The 21,597-nt window shown below is 58.7% G+C and overlaps 1 protein-coding gene across 1 annotated transcript in view; it reads right to left on the minus strand.

Annotated features, from left to right (window-relative positions):
- Nucleotides 1-21,597, minus strand: part of LOC147095498 (uncharacterized) — a 145,406-nt gene that overhangs the window by 84,998 nt on the left and 38,811 nt on the right. The window contains exons 3-4 of the mRNA XM_085973649.1: nucleotides 8,727-8,903; nucleotides 8,113-8,561 (exon numbers count right to left, since the gene is read on the minus strand). Of these exons, the coding sequence (XP_085829775.1) occupies nucleotides 8,113-8,561; nucleotides 8,727-8,903 (626 nt within the window). The remainder of the gene's footprint in view (nucleotides 1-8,112; nucleotides 8,562-8,726; nucleotides 8,904-21,597) is intronic.

The raw sequence follows: 21,597 nt of genomic DNA on the forward strand, positions 1-21,597 counted from the left end.
GGGGAGGGGGGAGGAGAGAGGGGGGCGGGGGTTGGAGAGAGGGGGGAGGGCTGGGAGGAGAGAGGAGGGGGGGCAGGTGCAGGGGAGGAGAGATGGGGTAGGAGGGGGGGAGGAGGGGGGAGGAGAGAGGGGAGGGGTGGAGGAGAGAGAGGGGGAGGGGGAGAGAGGAGGAGAGAGGAGGGGGGTGGGGGAGATAGGAGGGGGAGGAGAGAGGGGGAGGAGAGAGGGGGGAGTGGGTCAGAGGAGGGGAGGGGTGGAGAGAGAGGGGGAGGAGAGAGAGGGGGAGGAGACGGGGGTAGGAGACAGAGGAGAGGGGCAGGAGCGGGGGAGGAGAGAGGGGGTAAGGAGGGGGAGGAGGAGGGTGGAGGAGAGAGGGGGGTTAGGAGGGGGGAGGAGGGGGAGGAGAGAGGGTGTCGAGAGAGACGAGAGGAGGGGGAGGAAGAGGAGAGGAGCGGAGGAGACAGGGGGAGGAGACAGAGGAGGGGGCAGGAGCTGGGGAGAGAGAGGGTTCGGAGGGAGGGAGAGGGGGGAGGAGAGGGGTAGGAGGGGGAGGAGAGGGGAGGGGAGTGAGGGGGAGGAGGGAGAGAGAGAGTGAGGAGCCGGCCTTGTGAGCCGAAGGCCCGTGCTGGCGTAGAGGAGATGGGGGAGGAGAGAGGAGGTGGAAGGGAGGGGAGGAGAGGGGAGGAGAGAGAGGAAGGGGGGAGGAGAGGGGAGGGAGGGGGATGAGACGGAGGGAGGGAGAGGGAGAGGGAGGGGAGGGAGGAGGCGAGGAGGAGGAGGAGGAGAGAGAGAGAGAGAGAGGAGGGAGCCCGGCCTTGGTGAGCCGGAGGCCCCTTGCGTGCTGTAGCGGTCAGGCCCAGCGCGAGTGACTCCAGCCTCCGTTCCGCCCTGCCAGCCTTTAGGAAGATGGAGGCGATGGCTACGCAGAGCTCCATACCGCCCCGCCAGCCTTTACGAAGATGTTGGCGATCGCGGGCCGCTTGTTTGTAACTGGGGCCAACGGGACGGGCGGTGCCTAGCTCGGGCGTGGCTAGCGAGAAGAGGCCGAGGCTTCGAGGCCTGCAGGCGGGGTAACCCTCCAAAGTTTTGGCGCCCGGCGGAGGCAGCGAGTCAAGAGCAAAAAAATAGGGTGAAAGCTAGGAAAATTAATGAGCTTAGAAAATATATTTACAAATTAATTTACTTTTTTAAAAACAATTTAATTGTGTTACTTAATGCGGCGGGTGCCCGCGTTCAGCATTTTAAAAAATGGTGGCGAAGTTTCGGGAGGCTGCAGGATTAGGCCCGCCCACACACGGAATGAAACGCCCCCGGTCATGCACCAATTGGTCAACCATCAGGTCACTGAATCACAGAATCACAGAAACCCCACAGTGCAGATAGAGGCCATCTCGGCCCATCGAGCCTGCACCGACACATATCCCACCCGATCCCCGCAACCACCACATATCCCACCCTATCCCTGTAACCCCATGTATTTAATCCCCCTAACACTAAGGGTCAATTTATCATAGCCAATCAACCTAACCCGCACATCTTTGGACTGTGGGAGGAAACTGGAGCACCCGGAGAAAACCCACGCAAACACGGGGAGAATGTGCAAACTCCACACAGACAGTCGCCCGAGGCCGGATTGGTCAACCATCACGTCATTCAACGCTATCCCTTTTGGATGACCCGCCCACACACGCAATGAAACGCCCCCGTGACACACCGATTGGACAACCATCACGTCAGTCAATGCTATCCCCTCTACGATTGGTCAACCATCACGTCACTCAACGCTATCCCCTGTACGATTGGTTAACCATCATGTCACTCAACGCTAATGTGCAGACTTGTCCCTTTTTTGAAGGTTTTTTGTGTACTTTCTGAACAATTTTTGTCTGACCAAAAAGTAAATATGCCTATGACGCTCCCCAATCATAAGCTTTCTTTTGAAATAACATATGTGTAGGTACGCTCTATAACTTTTGAGTGTATAGTGGACATACGGACAGACAGACAGACAGACAGACAGACACCACTATCCTTTTGTATATATATATAAGATAATAAAGATAACAGATACCTAGGAGTGAGTTACAGGCTCTAATGATGAACGCACTAAACATCATTACATTCCTTGTGCTCTTTACCATGAGCTCCTGAAAGGTGTTTACTACAGTGCCCCCACAGTCACATGCAGGTGCGGAAATGATACTGTCATCTGTGGTTATCAGCCCCTTCCATTGGAGTGATTGCGTGGGCTGTTTGTTGAATCTTTCCTTTAGCGGAACGGTATGTGTCTAGGAGTGTAAGGGTTTGACACTGACCAGCATGTGCTTTAGGCTCCTGCTGGGTTACAGTGGCTGCACGCTCAAGGTCACTGTCCTGACTGAACAGAAGGACTCCAAAACTCAGTGTTGTGTGTGGTGCTGATCTGTGTTCCCATTCCTGTGTCAGGTGATCAAAGCTGGCGAGCGGGAAACGCGCGCCCCTGGGCTGAGTCTGAGGGGAATTACCCGGTGGTTCCTGCTCTCGATGGATTGGATCATGCTTCGCTGGAATGCCCCTACTCGCCATGATTGAAGAGTCTGGGCACTCGGACTTTGTACCCGGGCCCTGCTGGTCATTGGGAGTGGGTCCCCAGCAGGGATCAGCATTTCGATAAAAATAAGAGGTTTAGACCATTCAGCATATTATAATGGACGTCTCTCTCCCCTCCCTCCGAACAGTATTCGGTTACTGGAAAATCTCCCATTGATATAACACCGTTCATTAACTCAAGTACTCCCAAAGCGCTTTACAGACAATTGAAGTTCTTTGAAGTGCAGTCGCTGTTATATTTTAGGACTAGTTGCAGCCATTCTGCGCTCAGCAAGGTCCCACAAACAGCAATGTGATAATGACCCGATAATCATTATTAGTGATGTTGGTTGAGGGATAAATATTGGCAACCAGGGCACCGGGGAGAACTCCTCTGCTCCTCGTCGAAAAAGTGCCATGAGGCCTTGGTTCAAAATCTCATCCGTCATGCAGAACTTCCGAGAGCGCCGCACTCCCTCAGTACTGCCCATCCAACAGTGCAGTCCTCCCTCAGTACTGCCACTCTGACAGTGCAGTCCTCCCACAGTACTGCCCCTCCGACAGAGCAGCGCTCCCTCAGCACTGACCCTCCGACAGTGCGGTCTCCCTCAGTACTGCCCCCCGACAGTGCAGCATTCCCTCAGTACTGCCCCTCCAAGAGCGCAGCACTCCCACAGTACTGCCCATCCGAGAGTGCAGCGCTCCTTCAGTACTGTCCCTCCCCTCCAACAGTGCAGTGCTCCCTCAGTACTTTCCCTCTGACAGTACAGCACTCACTCAGTACTGTCCCTCCGACAGTGCAGAGCTCCCCCAGTACTGCCCCTCCGACAGTGCAGAGCTCCCTCATTACTGCCCCTCTGACAGGGCAGCGCTCCCTCACTACTGCCCTTTCTGACAGTGCAGTGTTCCCTGAGTACTGCCCCTCCAACAAGGCAGCGCTCCCTCAGTACTGCATCTCCGACAGTGCAGCGCTCCCTCAGTACTGCAGCTCCGACAGTGCAGCGCTCACTCCGTACTGTCCCTCCAACAGTGCGGTGCTCCCTCAGTACTGCCCCTCCTACAGTGCTGCACTCCCACAGTACTGCACCTCCGACAGTGCAGTGTTCCCTCTGTGCTGCCCCTCCAACAGTGCAGCCCCCCTTCAGTACTGCCCCTCCGACAGTGCAGGGCTCGCTCCGTACTGTCCCTCCAACAGTGTGGTGCTCCCTCAATACAGTCACTCCAACAATGTGGCTCTCCCTCAGTACTGCCCTCTGACAGTGCAGCGCTCCCTCAGTACTGCGCCTCCGACAGTGCTGCGCTCCATCAGTACTGCCCCTCCGACAGTGCAGCGCTCCCTCTCTACTGCTCCTCCGACAGTGGGGCAATCGATCAGTCCTACCCCTCCGACAGTGCGGCACTCCCTGAGTACTGACCCTCCAACATTGCGGTGCTAACTCAGTCCTGCCACACCGACAGTGCAGATCCCCCTCAGTACTGCCCCACCGACAGTGCAGCTCTCCCTCAGTACTGACCATCCGACATTGCGTTGCTCCCTCAGTACTGGCCCTCTGACACTGCTTTGCTCCCTCAGTGCTGCCCTCGGCAGTGCAGCGCTCCCTCAGGACTACCCATCCAACACTGCAGCACTCCCTCAGAAAAGCACTTTCAACAGTGCAGCAATCTCTCAGTTCTGCCCCTCCGACAGTGCGGCGTACCCTCAGTACTGCCATTCCGACAGTGCAGCACACCCTCAGTACTGCCCCTCCAACAGTGCAGCGCTCCCTCAGTACTGCCCTGCCAAAAGTGCAGCACTCCCTCAATACTGCCCCTCTGACAGCGCAGCGCACCCTCAGTACTGCCCCTCTGACAGTGCGGCGGAGGCCCTCAGTACTGACCCTCCGACAGTGCAGTGCTCCCTCAGTACTGCCCCTCCAACAGTGCAGCACTCATTCAGTAGTGCCTCTCTGACAGTGCAGCGCTCCCTCAGTACTGCCCCTCCGACAGTGCGGCGGAGACCTTCAGTACTGCCCCTCCGACAGTGCTGTGCTCCCTCAGTACTGCCCCTCCGACAGTGGCGCACTTATTCAGTATTCCCTCTCTGACAGTGCAGAGCTTCCTCGGTTAGCACTGTTGCCTCACAACGCCAGGGACCCGGGTTCGAATCCGGCCTCGGGTGACTGTCTGTGTGGAGTTTGCACATTCTCCCCGTGTTTGCGTGGGTTTCCTCCGGGTGCTCCGGTTTCCTCCCACAGTCCAAAGATGTGCGGGTTAGGTTGATTGGCTATGATAAATTGACCCTTAGTGTTAGGGGGATTAAATACATGGGGTTACGGGGATAGGGTGGGACATGTGTTGGTGTAGGGGTTACGGGGATCGGGTGGGATATGTGTCGGTGCAGGCTTGATGGGCCGAAATGGCCTCTATCTGCACTGTGGGGTTTCTGTGATTTCTGTGATTACTGTACCTCCAGCCGTACAGTGCAACCTCGGTACTGCCCCTCCGACAGTGCAGCGCTCCCTCAGTGCTGCCCGCTCCAACAGTGCAGTGCTCCCACAGAACTGACGCTCCAACAATGTCGCGCTCCCTCATTTCTGCCCCTCCGACACTGCAGTGCTCCCAAAGTACTGACGCTCTGACAGTGAGGCACTCTCTCATTACTGCCCATCTGACAGTGCAGAGCACCCTCAGTACTGCCCCTCCGACAGTGCTGTGCTCCCTCAGTACTGCCCCTCCGACAATGCGGCAATGCCTCAATATTGACCCTCCGAAAGTGCCGTGCTCCATCAGTACTGCCCCTCCGACAGTGCCTTGCTCCCTCAGTTCAGCCACTCCAACATTGCCGTACTCCCTCAGTACTGCCCCCCCGCCAGTTCAGTGCTCCCTCAGCACTGCCCCTGCGACAGTGCAGCGCTCACACAATACTGTCCCTCTAACAGTGCGGCACTCCCTCAAGACTGTACCTCCGATGGTGTGGCACTCCCTCAGCACTGCCACACCGAATGTGCAGCACAACGTTAGTACGGCCCCTCCAACAGTGCAGTGCTCACTCAATACCGCCCCAATGACAGTGCATTGCTCCCTCAGTACTGCCTCTCCGACAGTGCAGCAATCAATCAGTACTGCCCCTCCGACAGTGCGGCGCTCCCTCAGTATTGCCACTCTGATGGTGCGGCACACCCTCAATACTGCACCTCTGACAGTGCAGCACTCCCTCAGTACTGTCCCTCCGACGGTGTGGTGTTCCCTCAGTACAGCCCCTCTGACAGTGCAGCACTCCATCAGTAATGACTGTCTGACAGTGAGGCACTCTCTCAGTTCTGCCCCTCCAACAGTGAGGCGCTCCCACAGTACTGCTCCTCTGACTGTGCGGCACTCCCTTAATACTGTCCCTCCGACAGTGCCATGATCCCTCAGTACTGCCCATCCGACAGTGCAGTGCTCTCTCATTACTGCCCCTCTGACAGTGCGGTGCTCAACCAGGACTGCCTCTCCGAGTGTGCGGCGCTCCCTCAGTAGTGCCTCTCTGACAGTGCAGCGTTCCCTCAGTACTGCCCCTCCGACATTGCAGAGCTCCCTCTGTACTGCCCCTCCGAAAGTGCGGCAATCAGTACTGCCACTCTGACGGTGCAGCACACCCTCAGTACAGCCCCTCTGACAGTGCAGCGCTCCCTCAGTACTGCCCATCTGACATTGAGGCACTCCCTCATTGTTCTACCTCGGACAGTGCGGTTTTCCCTCAGTACAGCCCGTCTGACAGTGCAGTGCTCCCTCAGTACTGCCCCTCCGACAGTGCAGTGCTGTCTCATTACTGACCCTCCGACAGTGCAGCGCTCCCTCAATACTGTGCCTCCGACAGTGCGGCACTCCCTCAGTACTGCCCCTCTGACATTGCGGCACTCCCTCTGTACTGCCCCTCTGAGAGTGCATCGCTCCCTCAGTGTTGCCTCTCCGAGAGTGCGACGCTTGCTCAGTACTGTCACTCTGACAGTGCAGTGCTCCCTCAGTACTACACCTCCGACATTGCAGCGCTCCCTCTGTACAGCCCCTCCGACAGTGCGGCAATCTAGCAGTACTTCCACTCTATCGGTGCGGGACACACTTAATACAGCCCACCTGAGAGTGCAGCGCTCCCTCAGTACTGCCCCTCTGACAGTGCGGCGCTCCCTCAGTACTGCCCGTCTGACAGTGAGGCACTCACTCAGCTGCCCCTCCAACAGTGAGGCACTCCCTCAGGAGTGTCCCTCCAACAGTGCGGTGTTCCCTCAGTACTGCCCCTCCAACAGTGGCGCACTCATTCAGTATTCCCTCTCTGACAGTGCAGCGCTTCCTCAGTACTGTACCTCCAGCCGTACAGTGCAACCTCGGTACTGCCCCTCCGACAGTGCAGCGCTCCCTCAGTGCTGCCCGCTCCAACAGTGCAGTGCTCCCACAAAACTGACGCTCCAACAATGTCGCGCTCCCTCATTTCTGCCCCTCCGATACTGCAGCGCTCCCAAAGTACTGACGCTCTGACAGTGAGGCACTCTCTCATTACTGCCCCTCTGACAGTGCAGAGCACCCTCAGTACTGCCCCTCCGACAGTGCTGTGCTCCCTCAGTACTGCCCCTCCGACAATGCGGCAATGCCTCAAGATTAACCCTCCGAAAGTGCCGTGCTCCATCAGTACTGCCCCTCCGACAGTGCCTTGCCCCCTCAGTTCAGCCACTCCGACAGTGCCGTACTCCCTCAGTACTGCCCCCCCCGCCAGTTCAGTGCTCCCTCAGTACTGCCCCTCCGACAGTGCAGTGCTATCTCATTACTGACCCACCGACAGTGCAGCGCTCCCTCAATACTGTGCCTCCGACAGTGCGGCACTCCCTCAGTACTGCCCCTCTGAAATTGCGGCACTCCCTCAGTACTGCCCCTCTGAGAGTGGGTCGCTCCCTCAGTGTTGGCTCTCCGAGAGTGCGACGCTTGCTCAGTACTGTCACTCTGACAGTGCAGTGCTCCCTCAGTACTACACCTCCGACATTGCAGTGCTCCCTCTGTACTGCCCCTCCGACAGTGCGGCAATCTAGCAGTACTGCCACTCTGTCGGTGCGGGACACACTTAGTACAGCCCACCTGAGAGTGCAGCGCTCCCTCAGTACTGCCCCTCTGACAGTGCGGCGCTCCCTCAGTACTGCCCGTCTGACAGTGAGGCACTCTCTCAGCTGTCCCTCCAACAGTGAGGCATTCCCTGAGGAGTGTCCCTCCAACAGTGCGGTGTTCCCTCAGTACTGCCCCTCCAACAGTGCAGCACACATTCAGTAGTGCCTCTCTGACAGTGCAGCGCTCCCTCAGTACTGCACCTCTGACAGTGCGGTGGAGACCTTCAGTACTGCCCCTCCGACAGTGCTGTGCTCCCTCAGTACTGCCCCTCCGACAGTGGCGCACTCATTCAGTATTCCCTCTCCGACAGTGCAGCGCATCCTCAGTACTGTACCTCCGGCCGTAGAGTGCAACCTCAGTACTGCCTCTCCGACAGTGCAGCGCTCCCTCAGTGCTGCCCCCTCCAACAGTGCAGTGCTCCCAAAAACTGACACTCCAACAGTGCCGTGCTCTCTCATTTCTGCCCCTCCGACACTGCAGCGCTCCCAAAGTACTGACGCTCCGACAGTGAGGCACTCTCTCATTACTGCCCCTCTGACAGTGCAGAGCACCCTCAGTACTGCCCCTCCGACAGTGCTGTGCTCCCTCAGTACTGCCCCTCCGACAATGCGGCAATGCCTCAATATTGACCCACCGAAAGTGCCGTGCTCCATCAGTACTGCCCCTCCGACAGTGCCTTCCTCCCTCAGTACAGCCACTCTGACAGTGCCGTGCTCCCTCAGTACTGCCCCCCCGCCAGTGCAGTGCTCCCTCAGTACTGCCCCTGCGACAGTGCAGCGCTCACTCCATACTGTCCCTCCAACAGAGCGGCACTCACTCAATACTGTCACTCCGATGGTGTGGCACTCCCTCAGCACTGCCACACCGACTGTGCAGCACAACTTTAGTACGGCCCCTCCGACAGTGCAGTGCTCAATCAATACCGCCCCAACGACAGTGCATTGCTCCCTCAGTACTGCCTCTCCGACAGTGCGGCAATCAATCAGTACTGTCCCTCTGACAGTGCGGCCCTCCCTCAGTATTGCCACTCTGATGGTGTGGCACACCCTCAATACTGCACCTCTGACAGTGCAGCACTCCATCAGTACTGACTGTCTGACAGTGAGGCACTCTCTCAGTTCTGCCCCTCCAACAGTGAGGCACTCCCACAGTACTGTCCCTCCAACTGTGCGGCGCTCCCTTAATACTGTCCCTCCAACAGTGCCATGATCCCTCAGTACTGCCTATCCGACAGTGCAGTGCTCTCTCATTACTGCCCCTCTGACAGTACGGCGTTCAACCAGTACTGTCTCTCCGAGAGTGCGGCGCTCCCTCAATAGTGCCTCTCTGACTGTGCAGCGCTCCCTCAGTACTGCCCCTCTGACAGTGCAGCAGAGACCTTCAGTGCTGCCCCTGCAACAGTGCTTTGCTCCCTCAGTACTGCCCCTCAGACAATGGCGCACTCATTCAGTATTCCCTCTCCGACAGTGCAGCGCTTCCTCAGTACTGTACCTCCGGCCGTATAGTGCAACCTCAGTACTGCCCCTCCAACAGTGCAGCGCTCCCTCAGTGCTGCCCCCTCCAACAGTGCAGTGCTCCCACAGAACTGACGCTCCAACGGTGCCGTGCTCCCTTATTTCTGCCCCTCCGACACTGCAGCACTCCCAAAGTACTGAAGCTCCGACAGTGAGTCACTCTCTCATTACTGCCCCTCTGACAGTGCAGAGCACCCTCAGTACTGCCCCTCCAACAGTGCTGTGCTCCCTCAGTACTGCCCCTCCGACAATGCGGCAATGCCTCAATATTGACCCACCGAAAGTGCCGTGCTCCATCAGTACTGTCCCTCCATCAGTGCCTTCCTCCCTCAGTACAGCCACTCTGACAGTGCCGTACTCCCTCAGTACTGCCACCCCGCCATTGCAGTGCTCCCTCAGTACTGCCCCTGCGACAGTGCAGTGCTCACTCAATACTGTCCCTCCAACAGTGTGGCACTCCCTCAATACTGTCCCTCCGATGGTGAGGCACTCCCTCAGCACTGCCACACCGACTGTGCAGCACAACGTTAGTACGGCCCCTCCGACAGTGCAGTGCTCAATCAATACCGCGCCAACGACAGAGCATTGCTCCCTCAGTACTGCCTCTCCGACAGTGCGGCAATCAATCAGTACTGCCCCTCCGACAGTGCGGCGCTCCCTCAGTATTGCCACTCTGATGGTGTGGCACACCCTCAATATTGCACCTCTGACAGTGCAGCACTCCCTCAGTACTGACTGTCTAACAGTGAGGCACTCTCTCAGTTCTGCCCCTCCAACAGTGAGGCAGTCCCTCAGTACTGTCTCTCCAAGAGTGTGGCGCTCCCTTAATACTGTCCCTCCGACAGTGCGACGCTTGCTCAGTACTGTCCCTCTGACAGTGCAGTGCTCCCTCAGTTCTGCACCTCCGACATTGCAGCGCTCCCTCTGTACTGCCCCTCCAACAGTGCGGCAATCTATCAGTACTGCCACTCTGTCGGTGCAGCACACACTCAGTACAGCCCCTCTGACAGTGCAGCGCTCCCTCAGTACTGCCCGTCTGACAGTGAGGCACTCTCCCAGCTGCCCCTCCAACAGTGAGACAATCCCTCAGGAGTGTCCCTCCGATAGTGCGGTGTTCCCTCAGTACAGCCTCTCTGACAGTGCAGCGCTCCCTCATTACTACCCCTCTGACAGTGCGGCGCTCCCTCAGTACTACCCTTCTGACAGTGCGGCGCTCCCTCAGTGCTGCCCGTCTGACAGTGAGGCACTCTCTCAGCTGCCCCTTCAACAGTGAGGCACTCCCTCAGGAGTGTCCCTCCGACAGTGCGGTGTTCCCTCAGTACAGCCCCTCTGACAGTGCAGTGCTCCCTCAGTACTGCCCCTCCGACAATGCAAAAATGCCTCAGTATTGGCCCTCCAACAGTGCCGTGCTCCCTCAGTTTTGCCCCTCCAACAGTGCAGGGCTCGCTCAGTACTCTCTCTTCAACAGTGCAGTGCTCTCTCTGCACTGTCCCTCCAACAGTGTGGCGTTCCCTCAGAACTGTTGGGTGGGTTTTCTCCGGGTGCTCCGGTTTCCTCCCACAGTCCAAAGATGTGCGGGTTAGGTTGATTGGCTATGATAAATTGACCCTTAGTGTTAGGGGGGTTACAGGGATAGGGTGGGATATGTGTTGGTGTAGGGGTTACGGTGATCGGGTGGGATATGTGTCGGTGCAGGCTCGATGGGCTGAAATGGCCTCTATCTGCACTGTGGGGATTCTGTGATTCTGTGATTCTGTGAACTGCCTCTGCGACAGTGCAGCGCACCCTCAGTACTGCCCCTCCAACAGTGTGGTGCTCACTCAATACTGCCCCTCCAACCGTGAGGCACACTCTCAGTACTGCCCCTCCGACAGTGATGCACTCTCTCAGTAGGGCCCCTCTGACAGTGCAGTGCTCCCTCAGTACTGCCCCTCCGACAGTACGGCAATGCCTCAGTATTGAACCTCCAACAGTGCCGTGCTCCCTCAGTACTGCCCCTACAACAGTGTGGCGCTCCCTCAGTACTGCCTGTCCGACAGTGCCTTGCTCCCTCAGTACTGCCCCTCCAACAGTGCGGCCATGCCACAGTATTGACCCTCCAACAATGCCGTGCTCCCTCAGTACTGCCCCTCAAACAGTGCAGCGCGCACTCAGTACGCTCCATTCAACATTGCGGTGCTTCCTCTATACTGTCCCTCCAACAGTATGGCACTCCGTCAGTACTGCCTCTCTGACAGTGCCATGCTCCCTTAGTACTGCCACTCCGACAGTGCCTTGCTCCCTCAGTACTGCCACTCCGACAGTGCAGCGCTCGTTCAGTACTGTCCCTTCAACAGGGCAGCGCTCCCTCAGTACTGTCCCTCCGACAGTGTGGTGCTCTCTCAGTACTGCCTCGCCGACAGTGCAGCTCACCCTCACTCCTGCCGCTCCGACAGTGCAGTGCTCGCTCAGTACTCTCCCTCCGACAGTGCAGTGCTCCCTCAGTACTGCCCCTCCGAGAGTGAGGCACTCTCTCATTACTGCCCCTCCGACAGTGTGGCAATCAATCGATACTGCCCCTCGGATAATGTGGCACTCCCTCAGCACTGTCCCTCTGACAGTGCAGCGCTCCCTCAGTACTGTCCCTCGGACAGTGCATCACTCCCTCAGCACTGCCCCGCTGACAGTGCAGCGCTCCATCTGTACTGCCCATCTGACAGTGCGGCAATCAATCAGTACTACCCCTCCGACAGTGCGGAACTCGGTCAGTACTGACCCTCCGACATTGCGGTGCTCCCTCAGTCGTGCCACACCGATAGTGCAGCGCAACGTCAGTAGGGCCCCTCCGACAGTGCAGTGCTCACTCAATATTGCCCCAACGACAGTGCATGGCTCCCTCAGTACTGCCTCTCCGACAGTGCAGCAATCAATCATAACTGCCCCTCCGACAGTGCGGCGCTTCCTCAGTACTGCCCCTCTGACAGTGCAGCACTCGCTTAGTACTGTCCCTCCGATGGTGCGGTGTTCCCTCAGTACAGCCTCTCTGACAGTGCAGCACTCCCTCAGTACTGACTGTCTGACAGTGAGGCTCTCTCTCAGTTCTGCCCCTCCAACAGTGAGGCACTCCCTCAGTACTGCCCCTCCAACAGTGCGGCAATGCCTTAGTATTGACCGTCCAACAGCGCCGTGCACCCTCAGTACTGCTCCTCCGACAGTGCAGTGCTCTCGCAGTACTGTCGCTCTGACAGTGCGGCGCTCCCTCAGTACTGTCTCTCCGAGAGTACGGCGCTCCCTCAGTAGCACCTCTCTGAGAGTGCGGCGCTACCTCAGTAGTGCCTCTCCGAGAGTGCGACGCTCGCTCAGTACTGTCCCTTCGACAGTGCAGCGCTCACTCAGTGCTGCCTCTCCGACAGTGCAGCGCACCCTCAGTACTGCCCCTCCGACAGTGCGGCACTCCCTTAATACTGTCCCTCCGACAGTGCCATGATCCCTCAGTACTGCCCATCCGACAGTGCAGTGCTCTCTCAGTACTGCCCCTCTGACATTGCGGTGCTCCCTCAGTACTGCCCCTCCGGGAGTGCGGCGCTCCCTCAGTAGTGTCCCTCCGATGGGGCGGTGTTCGCTCAGTACAGCTGCTCTGACAGTGCAGTGCTCCCTCAGTACTGCCCCTCCGACAGTGCAGTGCTCTCTCATTACTGCCCCTCTGACAGTGCGGTGCTCCTTCAGTACTGCCTCTCCGACAGTGCAGCAATCAATCAGTACTGCCCCTCCGACAGTGCAGCACTCCCTCGGTATTGCCCCTCTGACAGTGCAGCACTCCCTCAGTACTCTCCCTCCGAAGGTGCGGTGTTCTCTCAGTACAGCCCATCTGACAGTGCAGCACTCCCTAAGTACTGTCTCTCCGAGAGTGCGGCGCCCCCTCAGTAGTGCCTCTCTGACAGTGCGGCGCTCCCTCAGTACTGTCTCTCCAAGAGTGCGTCGCTCCCTCAGTAGTGCCTCTCCAAGAGTGCGACGCTCACTCAATACTGTCCCTTCGGCAGTGCAGCCTCAGTACTGCCCCTCTGACAGTGCGGCTCTCCCTTAATACTGTCCCTCCGACAGTGCCATGATCCCTCAGTACTGCCCATCCGACAATGCAGTGCTCTCTCAGTACTGCCTCTCTGACATTGCAGTGCTCCCTCAGTACTGCCCCTCCGACAGTGCAGCGCTCCCTCAGTATTGCCCCTCTGACAGTGCGGAGCTCCCTCAGTACTGTCCCTCGGAGAGTGCGGCGCTCCCTCTGTAGTGCCTCTCCGAGAGTGCGACGCTCGCTCAGTACTGTCCCTCCAACAGTGCAGCGCTCCCTCAGTACTGCCCCTCCGACATTGCAGCACTACCTCTGTACTGCCCCTCCGAAAATGCGGCAATCCATCAGTACTGCCACTCTGACGGTGCGGCACACACTCAGTACAGCCCCTCTGACAGTGCAGCGCTCCCTCAGTACTGCCCATCTGACAGTGAGGGACTCTCTCAGTACTGCCCCTCCAACAGTGAGGCACTCCCTCAGTAGTGTCCCTCCGATGGTGCTGTGTTCCCCCTGTACAGCCGCTCTGACAGTGCAGTGCTCCCTCAGAACTGCCCCTCCGACAGTGCAGTGCTCTCTCATTACTGCCCCTCTGACAGTGCGGCGCTCCCTCAGTACTGTCCCTCCGAGAGTGCAGCGCTCCCTGACTAGTGTCCCTTCGACGTTGTGGTGTTCCCTCATTACAGCCCCTCTGACAGTGCAGTGCTCCCTCAGTACTGCCCCTCCGACAGTACAGTGCTCCCTCAGTACTGCCCCTCTGACAGTGCGGCGCTCCCTCAGTACTGCCCCTCTGAGACTGCTTTGCTCCCTCAATACTGCTCTCGGCAGTGCAGCGCTCCCTCAGGACTACCCATCCAACACAGCAGCACTCCCTCAGTAAAGCACTTTCAACAGTGCAGCACTCCCTCAGTACTGCCCCTCCAACAGTGTGGCACACCCTCAGTACTGCTCTTCCGACAGTGCAGCACACCCTCAGTATTGCCCTTCCAACAGTGCAGCGTTCCCTCAGTACTGCCCCTCCAACAATGCAGCGCTCCCTCAGTACTGCCCTTCCGAAAGTGCAGCGCTCCCTCAAAGCTGCCCCTCCGACAGTGCAGCACTCCCTCAGTACTGCCCCTCCAACAGTGCAGTGCTCCCTCAGCACGGCCCCTCTGACAGTGCAATGCTCCCTCAGTACTACTCCTCCAACAGTGCAGCGCTCGCTCAGTCCTGTCCCATCTCTAGTGCAGCGCTCCCTCAGTACTGTCCCTCCGACAGTGTGGTGCTACCTCAGTACTGCCCCTCTGAGAGTGCGGGGCTCCCTCAATACTGCACCTCCAACAGTGTGGCACTCTCTCAGTACTGCCCCTCCGACAGTGCAGCGCTCCCTCACTATTGTCCCTCCGACAGTGCAGTGTTCCCTCAGTACTGCTCCGCCGACAGTGCAGCGCTCCATCAGTACTGCCATCCGACAGTGCAGCGCTCCCTCACTACTTCCCCTCCGACAGTGTAGTGTTCCCTCAGTACTGCCCCTCGGACAGTGCAGTGCTCCCTCAGTACTGCCCCTCCGACAGTGCCTTGCTCCCTCAGTGCTGCCGCTAAAACTGTGCAGCTTTCCCTCAGTACTGCCCCCCAACAGTGCAGTGCTCACTCAGTACTCTCCCTCCGACAGTGCAGCGCTCCCTCAGTACTGCCCCTCCGAGAGTGAGGCACTCTCTCAGTACTGCCCCTCTGACAGTGTGGCAATCAATCAATACTGCCCCTCCGATAATGCGGCACTCCCTCAGTACTGCCCCTCTGACAGTGCAGCGCTCCCTCAGTACTCCGCCTCCGACAGTGCAGTGCTCCCTCAGCACTGCCCCTCTGACAGTGCAGCACTCCATCTGTACTGCCCATCTGACAGTGCGGCAATCAATCAGTACTACCCCTCCAACAGTGCGGAACTCCGTCAGTACTGACCCTCCGACATTGCGGTGCTCCCTCAGTCCTGCCACACCGACAGTGCAGCGCAACATCAGTAGGGCCCCTCCGACAGTGCAGTGCTCACTCAATATCGCCCCAACGACATTGCATGGCTCCCTCAGTACTGCCTCTCCGACAGTGCAGCAATCAATCAGTACTGCCCCTGCGACAGTGCGGCGCTTCCTCAGTACTGCCCCTCTGACAGTGCAGCACTCGCTCAGTACTGTTCCTCCGACGGTGCGGTGTTCCCTCAGTACAGCCCCTCTGACAGTGCAGCACTCCCTCAGTACTGACTGTCTGACAGTGAAGCACTCTCTCAGTTCTGCCCCTCCAACAGTGAGGCACTCCCTCAGTACTGCCCCTCCAACAGTGCGGCAATGCCTTAGTATTGACCGTCCAACAGCGCCGTGCACCCTCAGTACTGCTCCTCCGACAGTGCAGTGCTCTCTCAGTACTGTCCCTCTGACAGTGCGGCGCTCCCTCAGTAGCACCTCTCTGAGAGTGCGGCGCTCCCTCAGTAGTGCCTCTCCAAGAGTGCGACGCTCGCTCAGTACTGTCCCTTCGACAGTGCAGCGCTCACTCAGTGCTGCCTCTCCGACAGTGCAGCGCACCCTCAGTACTGCCCCTCTGACAGTGCGGCTCTCCCTTAATACTGTCCCTCCGACAGTGCCATGATCCCTCAGTACTGCCCATCCGACAGTGCAGTGCTCTCTCAGTACTGCCTCTCTGACATTGCAGTGCTCCCTCAGTACTGCCCCTCCGACAGTGCAGCGCTCCCTCAGTATTGCCCCTCTGACAGTGCGGAGCTCCCTCAGTACTGTCCCTCGGAGAGTGCGGCGCTCCCTCTGTAGTGCCTCTCCGAGAGTGCGACGCTCGCTCAGTACTGTCCCTCCAACAGTGCAGCGCTCCCTCAGTACTGCCCCTCCGACATTGCAGCACTACCTCTGTACTGCCCCTCCGAAAATGCGGCAATCCATCAGTACTGCCACTCTGACGGTGCGGCACACACTCAGTACAGCCCCTCTGACAGTGCAGCGCTCCCTCAGTACTGCCCGTCTGACAGTGAGGCACTCTCTCAGTACTGCCCCTCCAACAGTGAGGCACTCCCTCAGTAGTGTCCCTCCGATGGTGCTGTGTTCCCCCTGTACAGCCGCTCTGACAGTGCAGTGCTCCCTCAGAACTGCCCCTCCGACAGTGCATTGCTCTCTCATTACTGCCCCTCTGACAGTGCGGCGCTCCCTCAGTACTGTCCCTCCGAGAGTGCAGCGCTCCCTGACTAGTGTCCCTTCGACGTTGTGGTGTTCCCTCATTACAGCCCCTCTGACAGTGCAGTGCTCCCTCAGTACTGCCCCTCCGACAGTACAGTGCTCCCTCAGTACTGCCCCTCTGACAGTGCGGCGCTCCCTCAGTACTGCCCCTCTGAGACTGCTTTGCTCCCTCAATACTGCTCTCGGCAGTGCAGCGCTCCCTCAGGACTACCCATCCAACACAGCAGCACTCCCTCAGTAAAGCACTTTCAACAGTGCAGCACTCCCTCAGTACTGCCCCTCCGACAGTGTGGCACACCCTCAGTACTGCTCTTCCGACAGTGCAGCACACCCTCAGTATTGCCCTTCCAACAGTGCAGCGTTCCCTCAGTACTGCCCCTCCAACAATGCAGCGCTCCCTCAGTACTGCCCTTCCGAAAGTGCAGCACTCCCTCAAAGCTGCCCCTCCGACAGTGCAGCACTCCCTCAGTACTGCCCCTCCAACAGTGCAGTGCTCCCTCAGCACGGCCCCTCTGACAGTGCAATGCTCCCTCAGTACTACTCCTCCAACAGTGCAGCGCTCGCTCAGTCCTGTCCCATCTCTAGTGCAGCGCTCCCTCAGTACTGTCCCTCCGACAGTGTGGTGCTACCTCAGTACTGCCCCTCTGAGAGTGCGGGGCTCCCTCAATACTGCACCTCCAACAGTGTGGCACTCTCTCAGTACTGCCCCTCCGACAGTGCAGCGCTCCCTCACTATTGTCCCTCCGACAGTGCAGTGTTCCCTCAGTACTGCTCCGCCGACAGTGCAGCGCTCCATCAGTACTGCCATCCGACAGTGCAGCGCTCCCTCACTACTTCCCCTCCGACAGTGTAGTGTTCCCTCAGTACTGCCCCTCGGACAGTGCAGTGCTCCCTCAGTACTGCCCCTCCGACAGTGCCTTGCTCCCTCAGTGCTGCCGCTAAAACTGTGCAGCTTTCCCTCAGTACTGCCCCCCAACAGTGCAGTGCTCACTCAGTACTCTCCCTCCGACAGTGCAGCGCTCCCTCAGTACTGCCCCTCCGAGAGTGAGGCACTCTCTCAGTACTGCCCCTCTGACAGTGTGGCAATCAATCAATACTGCCCCTCCGATAATGCGGCACTCCCTCAGTACTGCCCCTCTGACAGTGCAGCGCTCCCTCAGTACTCCGCCTCTGACAGTGCAGCGCTCCCTCAGCACTGCCCCTCTGACAGTGCAGCACTCCATCTGTACTGCCCATCTGACAGTGCGGCAATCAATCAGTACTACCCCTCCAACAGTGCGGAACTCCGTCAGTACTGACCCTCCGACATTGCGGTGCTCCCTCAGTCCTGCCACACCGACAGTGCAGCGCAACATCAGTAGGGCCCCTCCGACAGTGCAGTGCTCACTCAATATCGCCCCAACGACATTGCATGGCTCCCTCAGTACTGCCTCTCCGACAGTGCAGCAATCAATCAGTACTGCCCCTGCGACAGTGCGGCGCTTCCTCAGTACTGCCCCTCTGACAGTGCAGCACTCGCTCAGTACTGTCCCTCCGATGGTGCGGTGTTCCCTCAGTACAGCCCCTCTGACAGTGCAGCACTCCCACAGTACTGACTGTCTGACAGTGAAGCACTCTCTCAGTTCTGCCCCTCCAACAGTGAGGCACTCCCTCAGTACTGCCCCTCCAACAGTGTGGCAATGCCTTAGTATTGACCGTCCAACAGCGCCGTGCACCCTCAGTACTGCTCCTCCGACAGTGCAGTGCTCTCTCAGTACTGTCCCTCTGACAGTGCGGCGCTCCCTCAGTAGCACCTCTCTGAGAGTGCGGCGCTCCCTCAGTAGTGCCTCTCCGAGAGTGCGACGCTCGCTCAGTACTGTCCCTTCGACAGTGCAGCGCTCACTCAGTGCTGCCTCTCCGACAGTGCAGCGCACCCTCAGTACTGCCCCTCCGACAGTGCGGCGCTCCCTTAATACTGTCCCTCCAACAGTGCCATGATCCCTCAGTACTGCCCATCCGATAGTGCAGTGCTCTCTCAGTACTGCCCCTCTGACATTGCGGTGCTCCCTCAGTGCTGCCCCTCCGAGAGTGCGTCACTCCCTCAGAAGTGTCCCTCCGATGGGGCGGTGTTCGCTCAGTACAGCTGCTCTGACAGTGCAGTGCTCTCTCATTACTGCCCCTCTGACAGTGCGGCGCTCCCTCAGTACTGCCTCTCTGACAGTGCAGCAATCAATCAGTACTGCCCCTCCGACAGTGCGGCACTCCCTCAGTACTGCCCCTCTGACAGTGCAGCATGCCCTCAGTACTCTCCCTCCGACGGTGCGGTGTTCCCTCAGTACAGCCCCTCTGACAGTGCAGCACTATCTCAGTACTGACTGTCTGACAGTGAGGCACTCTCTCAGTTCTGCCCCTCCAACAGTGAGGCACTCCCTCAGTACTGCCCCTCCGACAGTGCGGCAATGCCTTAGTTTTGACCGTCCAACAGCGCCGTGCACCCTCAGTACTGTTCCTCCGACAGTGCAGTGCTCTCTCAGTACTGCCCCTCTGACAGTGCGGCTCTCCCTCAGTACTGTCTCTCCGAGAGTGCGGTGCCCACTCAGTAGTGCCTCTCTGACAGTGCGGCGCTACCTCAGTACTGTCTCTCCAAGAGTGCATCGCTCCCTCAGTAGTGCCTCTCCAAGAGTGCGATGCTCACTCAGCACTGTCCCTTCGACAGTGCAGCGCTCACTCAGTGCTTCTTCTCCGACAGTGCAGCGCAGCCTCAGTACTGACCCTCTGACAGTGCGGCGCTCCCTTAATACTGTCCCTCCAACAGTGCCATGATCCCTCAGTACTGCCCATCTGACAGTGCAGTGCTCTCTCAGTACTGCCCCTCTGACATTGCAGTGCTCCCTCAGTACTGCCCCTCCGACAGTGCGGCGCTCCCTCAGTACTGCACCTCTGACAGTGCGGTGCTCCCTCAGTACTGTCCCTCGGAGAATGCGGCGCTCCCTCAGTAGTGCCTCTCCGAGAGTGCGATGCTCGCTCAGTACTGTCCCTCCAACAGTGCAGCGCTCCCTCAGTACTGCCCCTCCGACATTGCAGCACTACCTCTGTACTGCCCCTCCGAAAATGCGGCAATCAATCAGTACTGCCACTCTGACGGTGCGGCACACAGTCAATACAGCCCCTCTGACAGTGCAGCGCTCCCTCAGTACTGCCCGTCTGACAGTGAGGCACTCTCTCAGTACTGCCCCTCCAACAGTGAGGCTCTCCCTCAGTAGTGTCCCTCTGATGGTGCGGTGTTCCCCCTGTACAGCCGCTCTGACAGTGCAGTGCTCTCTCATTACTGCCCCTCTGACAGTGCAGCGCTCCCTCAGTACTGCCCCTCCGACAGTGCTGCGCTCCCTCAGTACTGCCCCTCTGACAGTGCGGCGCTCCCTCAGGACTGTCCCTCCGAGAGTGCAGCGCTCCCTCACTAGTGTCCCTTCGACGTTGTGGTGTTCCCTCATTACAGCCCCCCTGACAGTACAGTGCTCCCTCAGTACTGCCCCTCCGACAGTACAGTGCTCCCTCAGTACTGCCCCTCCGACAGTGCGGCGCTCCCTCAGTACTACCCCTCTGACATTGCGGCGCTCCCTCAGTACTGCCCCTCTGACACTGCTTTGCTCCCTCAATACTGCTCTCGGCAGAGCAGCGCTCCCTCAGGACTACCCATCCAGCACAGCAGCACTCCCTCAGTAAAGCACTTTCAACAGTGCAGCACTCTCTCAATACTGCCCCTCCAACAGTGCGGTGCACCCTCAGTACTGCTCTTCCGACAGTGCAGCACACCCTCAGTATTGCCCCTCCAACAGTGCAGCGTTCCCTCAGTACTGCCCCTCCAACAATGCAGCGCTCCCTCAGTACTGCCCTTCCAAAAGTGCAGCGCTCCCTCAAAGCTGCCCCTCCGACAGTGCAGCACTCCCTCAGTACTGCCCCTCGAACAGTGCAGTGCTCCCTCAGCACGGCCCCTCTGACAGTGCGGCATCGCCTCAGTATTGACCATCCACAGTGCAGTGCTCCCTCAGTACTGCCCCTCGGACAGTGCCGTGCTCCCTCAGTACTGCCCCTCTGACAGTGACTTGCTTCCTCAGTGCTGCCGCTTAAACAGTGCAGCGCTCCCTCAGTACCGCTCCTCCAACAGTGCAGAGCGCTCGCTCAGTCCTGTCCATCTGCCAGTGCAGCGCTCCTCAGTACTGTCCTCCGACAGTGTGGTGCTCCCTCAGTACTGCCCCTCTGACAGTGCGGGGCTCCCTCAATACTGCACCTCCAACAGTGTGGCACTCTCTCAGTACTGCCCCTCCGACACTGCAGCGCTCCATCAGTACTGCCATCCGACAGTGCAGCCGCTCCCTCACTACTTCCCTCCGACAGTGTAGAGTTCCCTCAGTACTGGCCCTCGGACAGTGCCGTTCTCCCTCAGTACTGCCCCTCCGACAAGGCCGTGCTCCCTCAGTGCTGCCGCTAAACAGTGCAGCTCTTCCCTCAGTACTGGCCCTCCAAGCTAGTGCAGTGCTCGCTCAGTACTCTCCCTCCGAGAGTGCAGCGCTCCCTCAGTACTCCCCCTCCGAGAGTGAGCACTCTCTCAGTACTGCCCTCTCCAACAGTGTGGCAATCAATCAATACTGCCCCTCCGATAATGCAGCACTCACTCAGTACTGCCCCTCTGACAGTGCAGCGCTCCTCAGTACTGCCCCTCCGATAGTGCAGCGCTCCCTCAGCACTGCCCCTCTGACAGTGCAGAGCTCCCATCTGTACTGCCCATCTGACAGTGCGGCATCAATCAGTACTACCCCTCAACAGTGCGGACTCCGTCAGTACTGACCCTCCGACATGCGGTGCTCCCTCAGTCGTGCCACACCGACAGTGCAGCGCAACATCAGTAGGGCCCCTCCGACAGTGCAGTGCTCACTCAATATTGCCCAGACGACCATGCAGGGCTCCCTCAGTACTGCCTCTCCGACAGTGCAGCAATCAATCAGTACTGCCCCTCCAACAGTGCGGCGGCTTCCTCAGTACTGCCCCTCTGACAGTGCAGCACTCGCTCAGTACTGTTCCTCCGACGGTGCGGTGTTCCCTCAGTACAGCCCCTCTGACAGTGCAGCACTCCCTCAGTACTGACTGTCTGACAGTGAGGCACTCCCTCAGTTCT

The sequence above is a fragment of the Somniosus microcephalus genome, unplaced genomic scaffold (assembly GCF_052327205.1).
Source record: "Somniosus microcephalus isolate GS21.2 unplaced genomic scaffold, FLI_Smic_1.0 unresolved_chr1, whole genome shotgun sequence".
Taxonomy (NCBI): domain Eukaryota; kingdom Metazoa; phylum Chordata; class Chondrichthyes; order Squaliformes; family Somniosidae; genus Somniosus; species Somniosus microcephalus.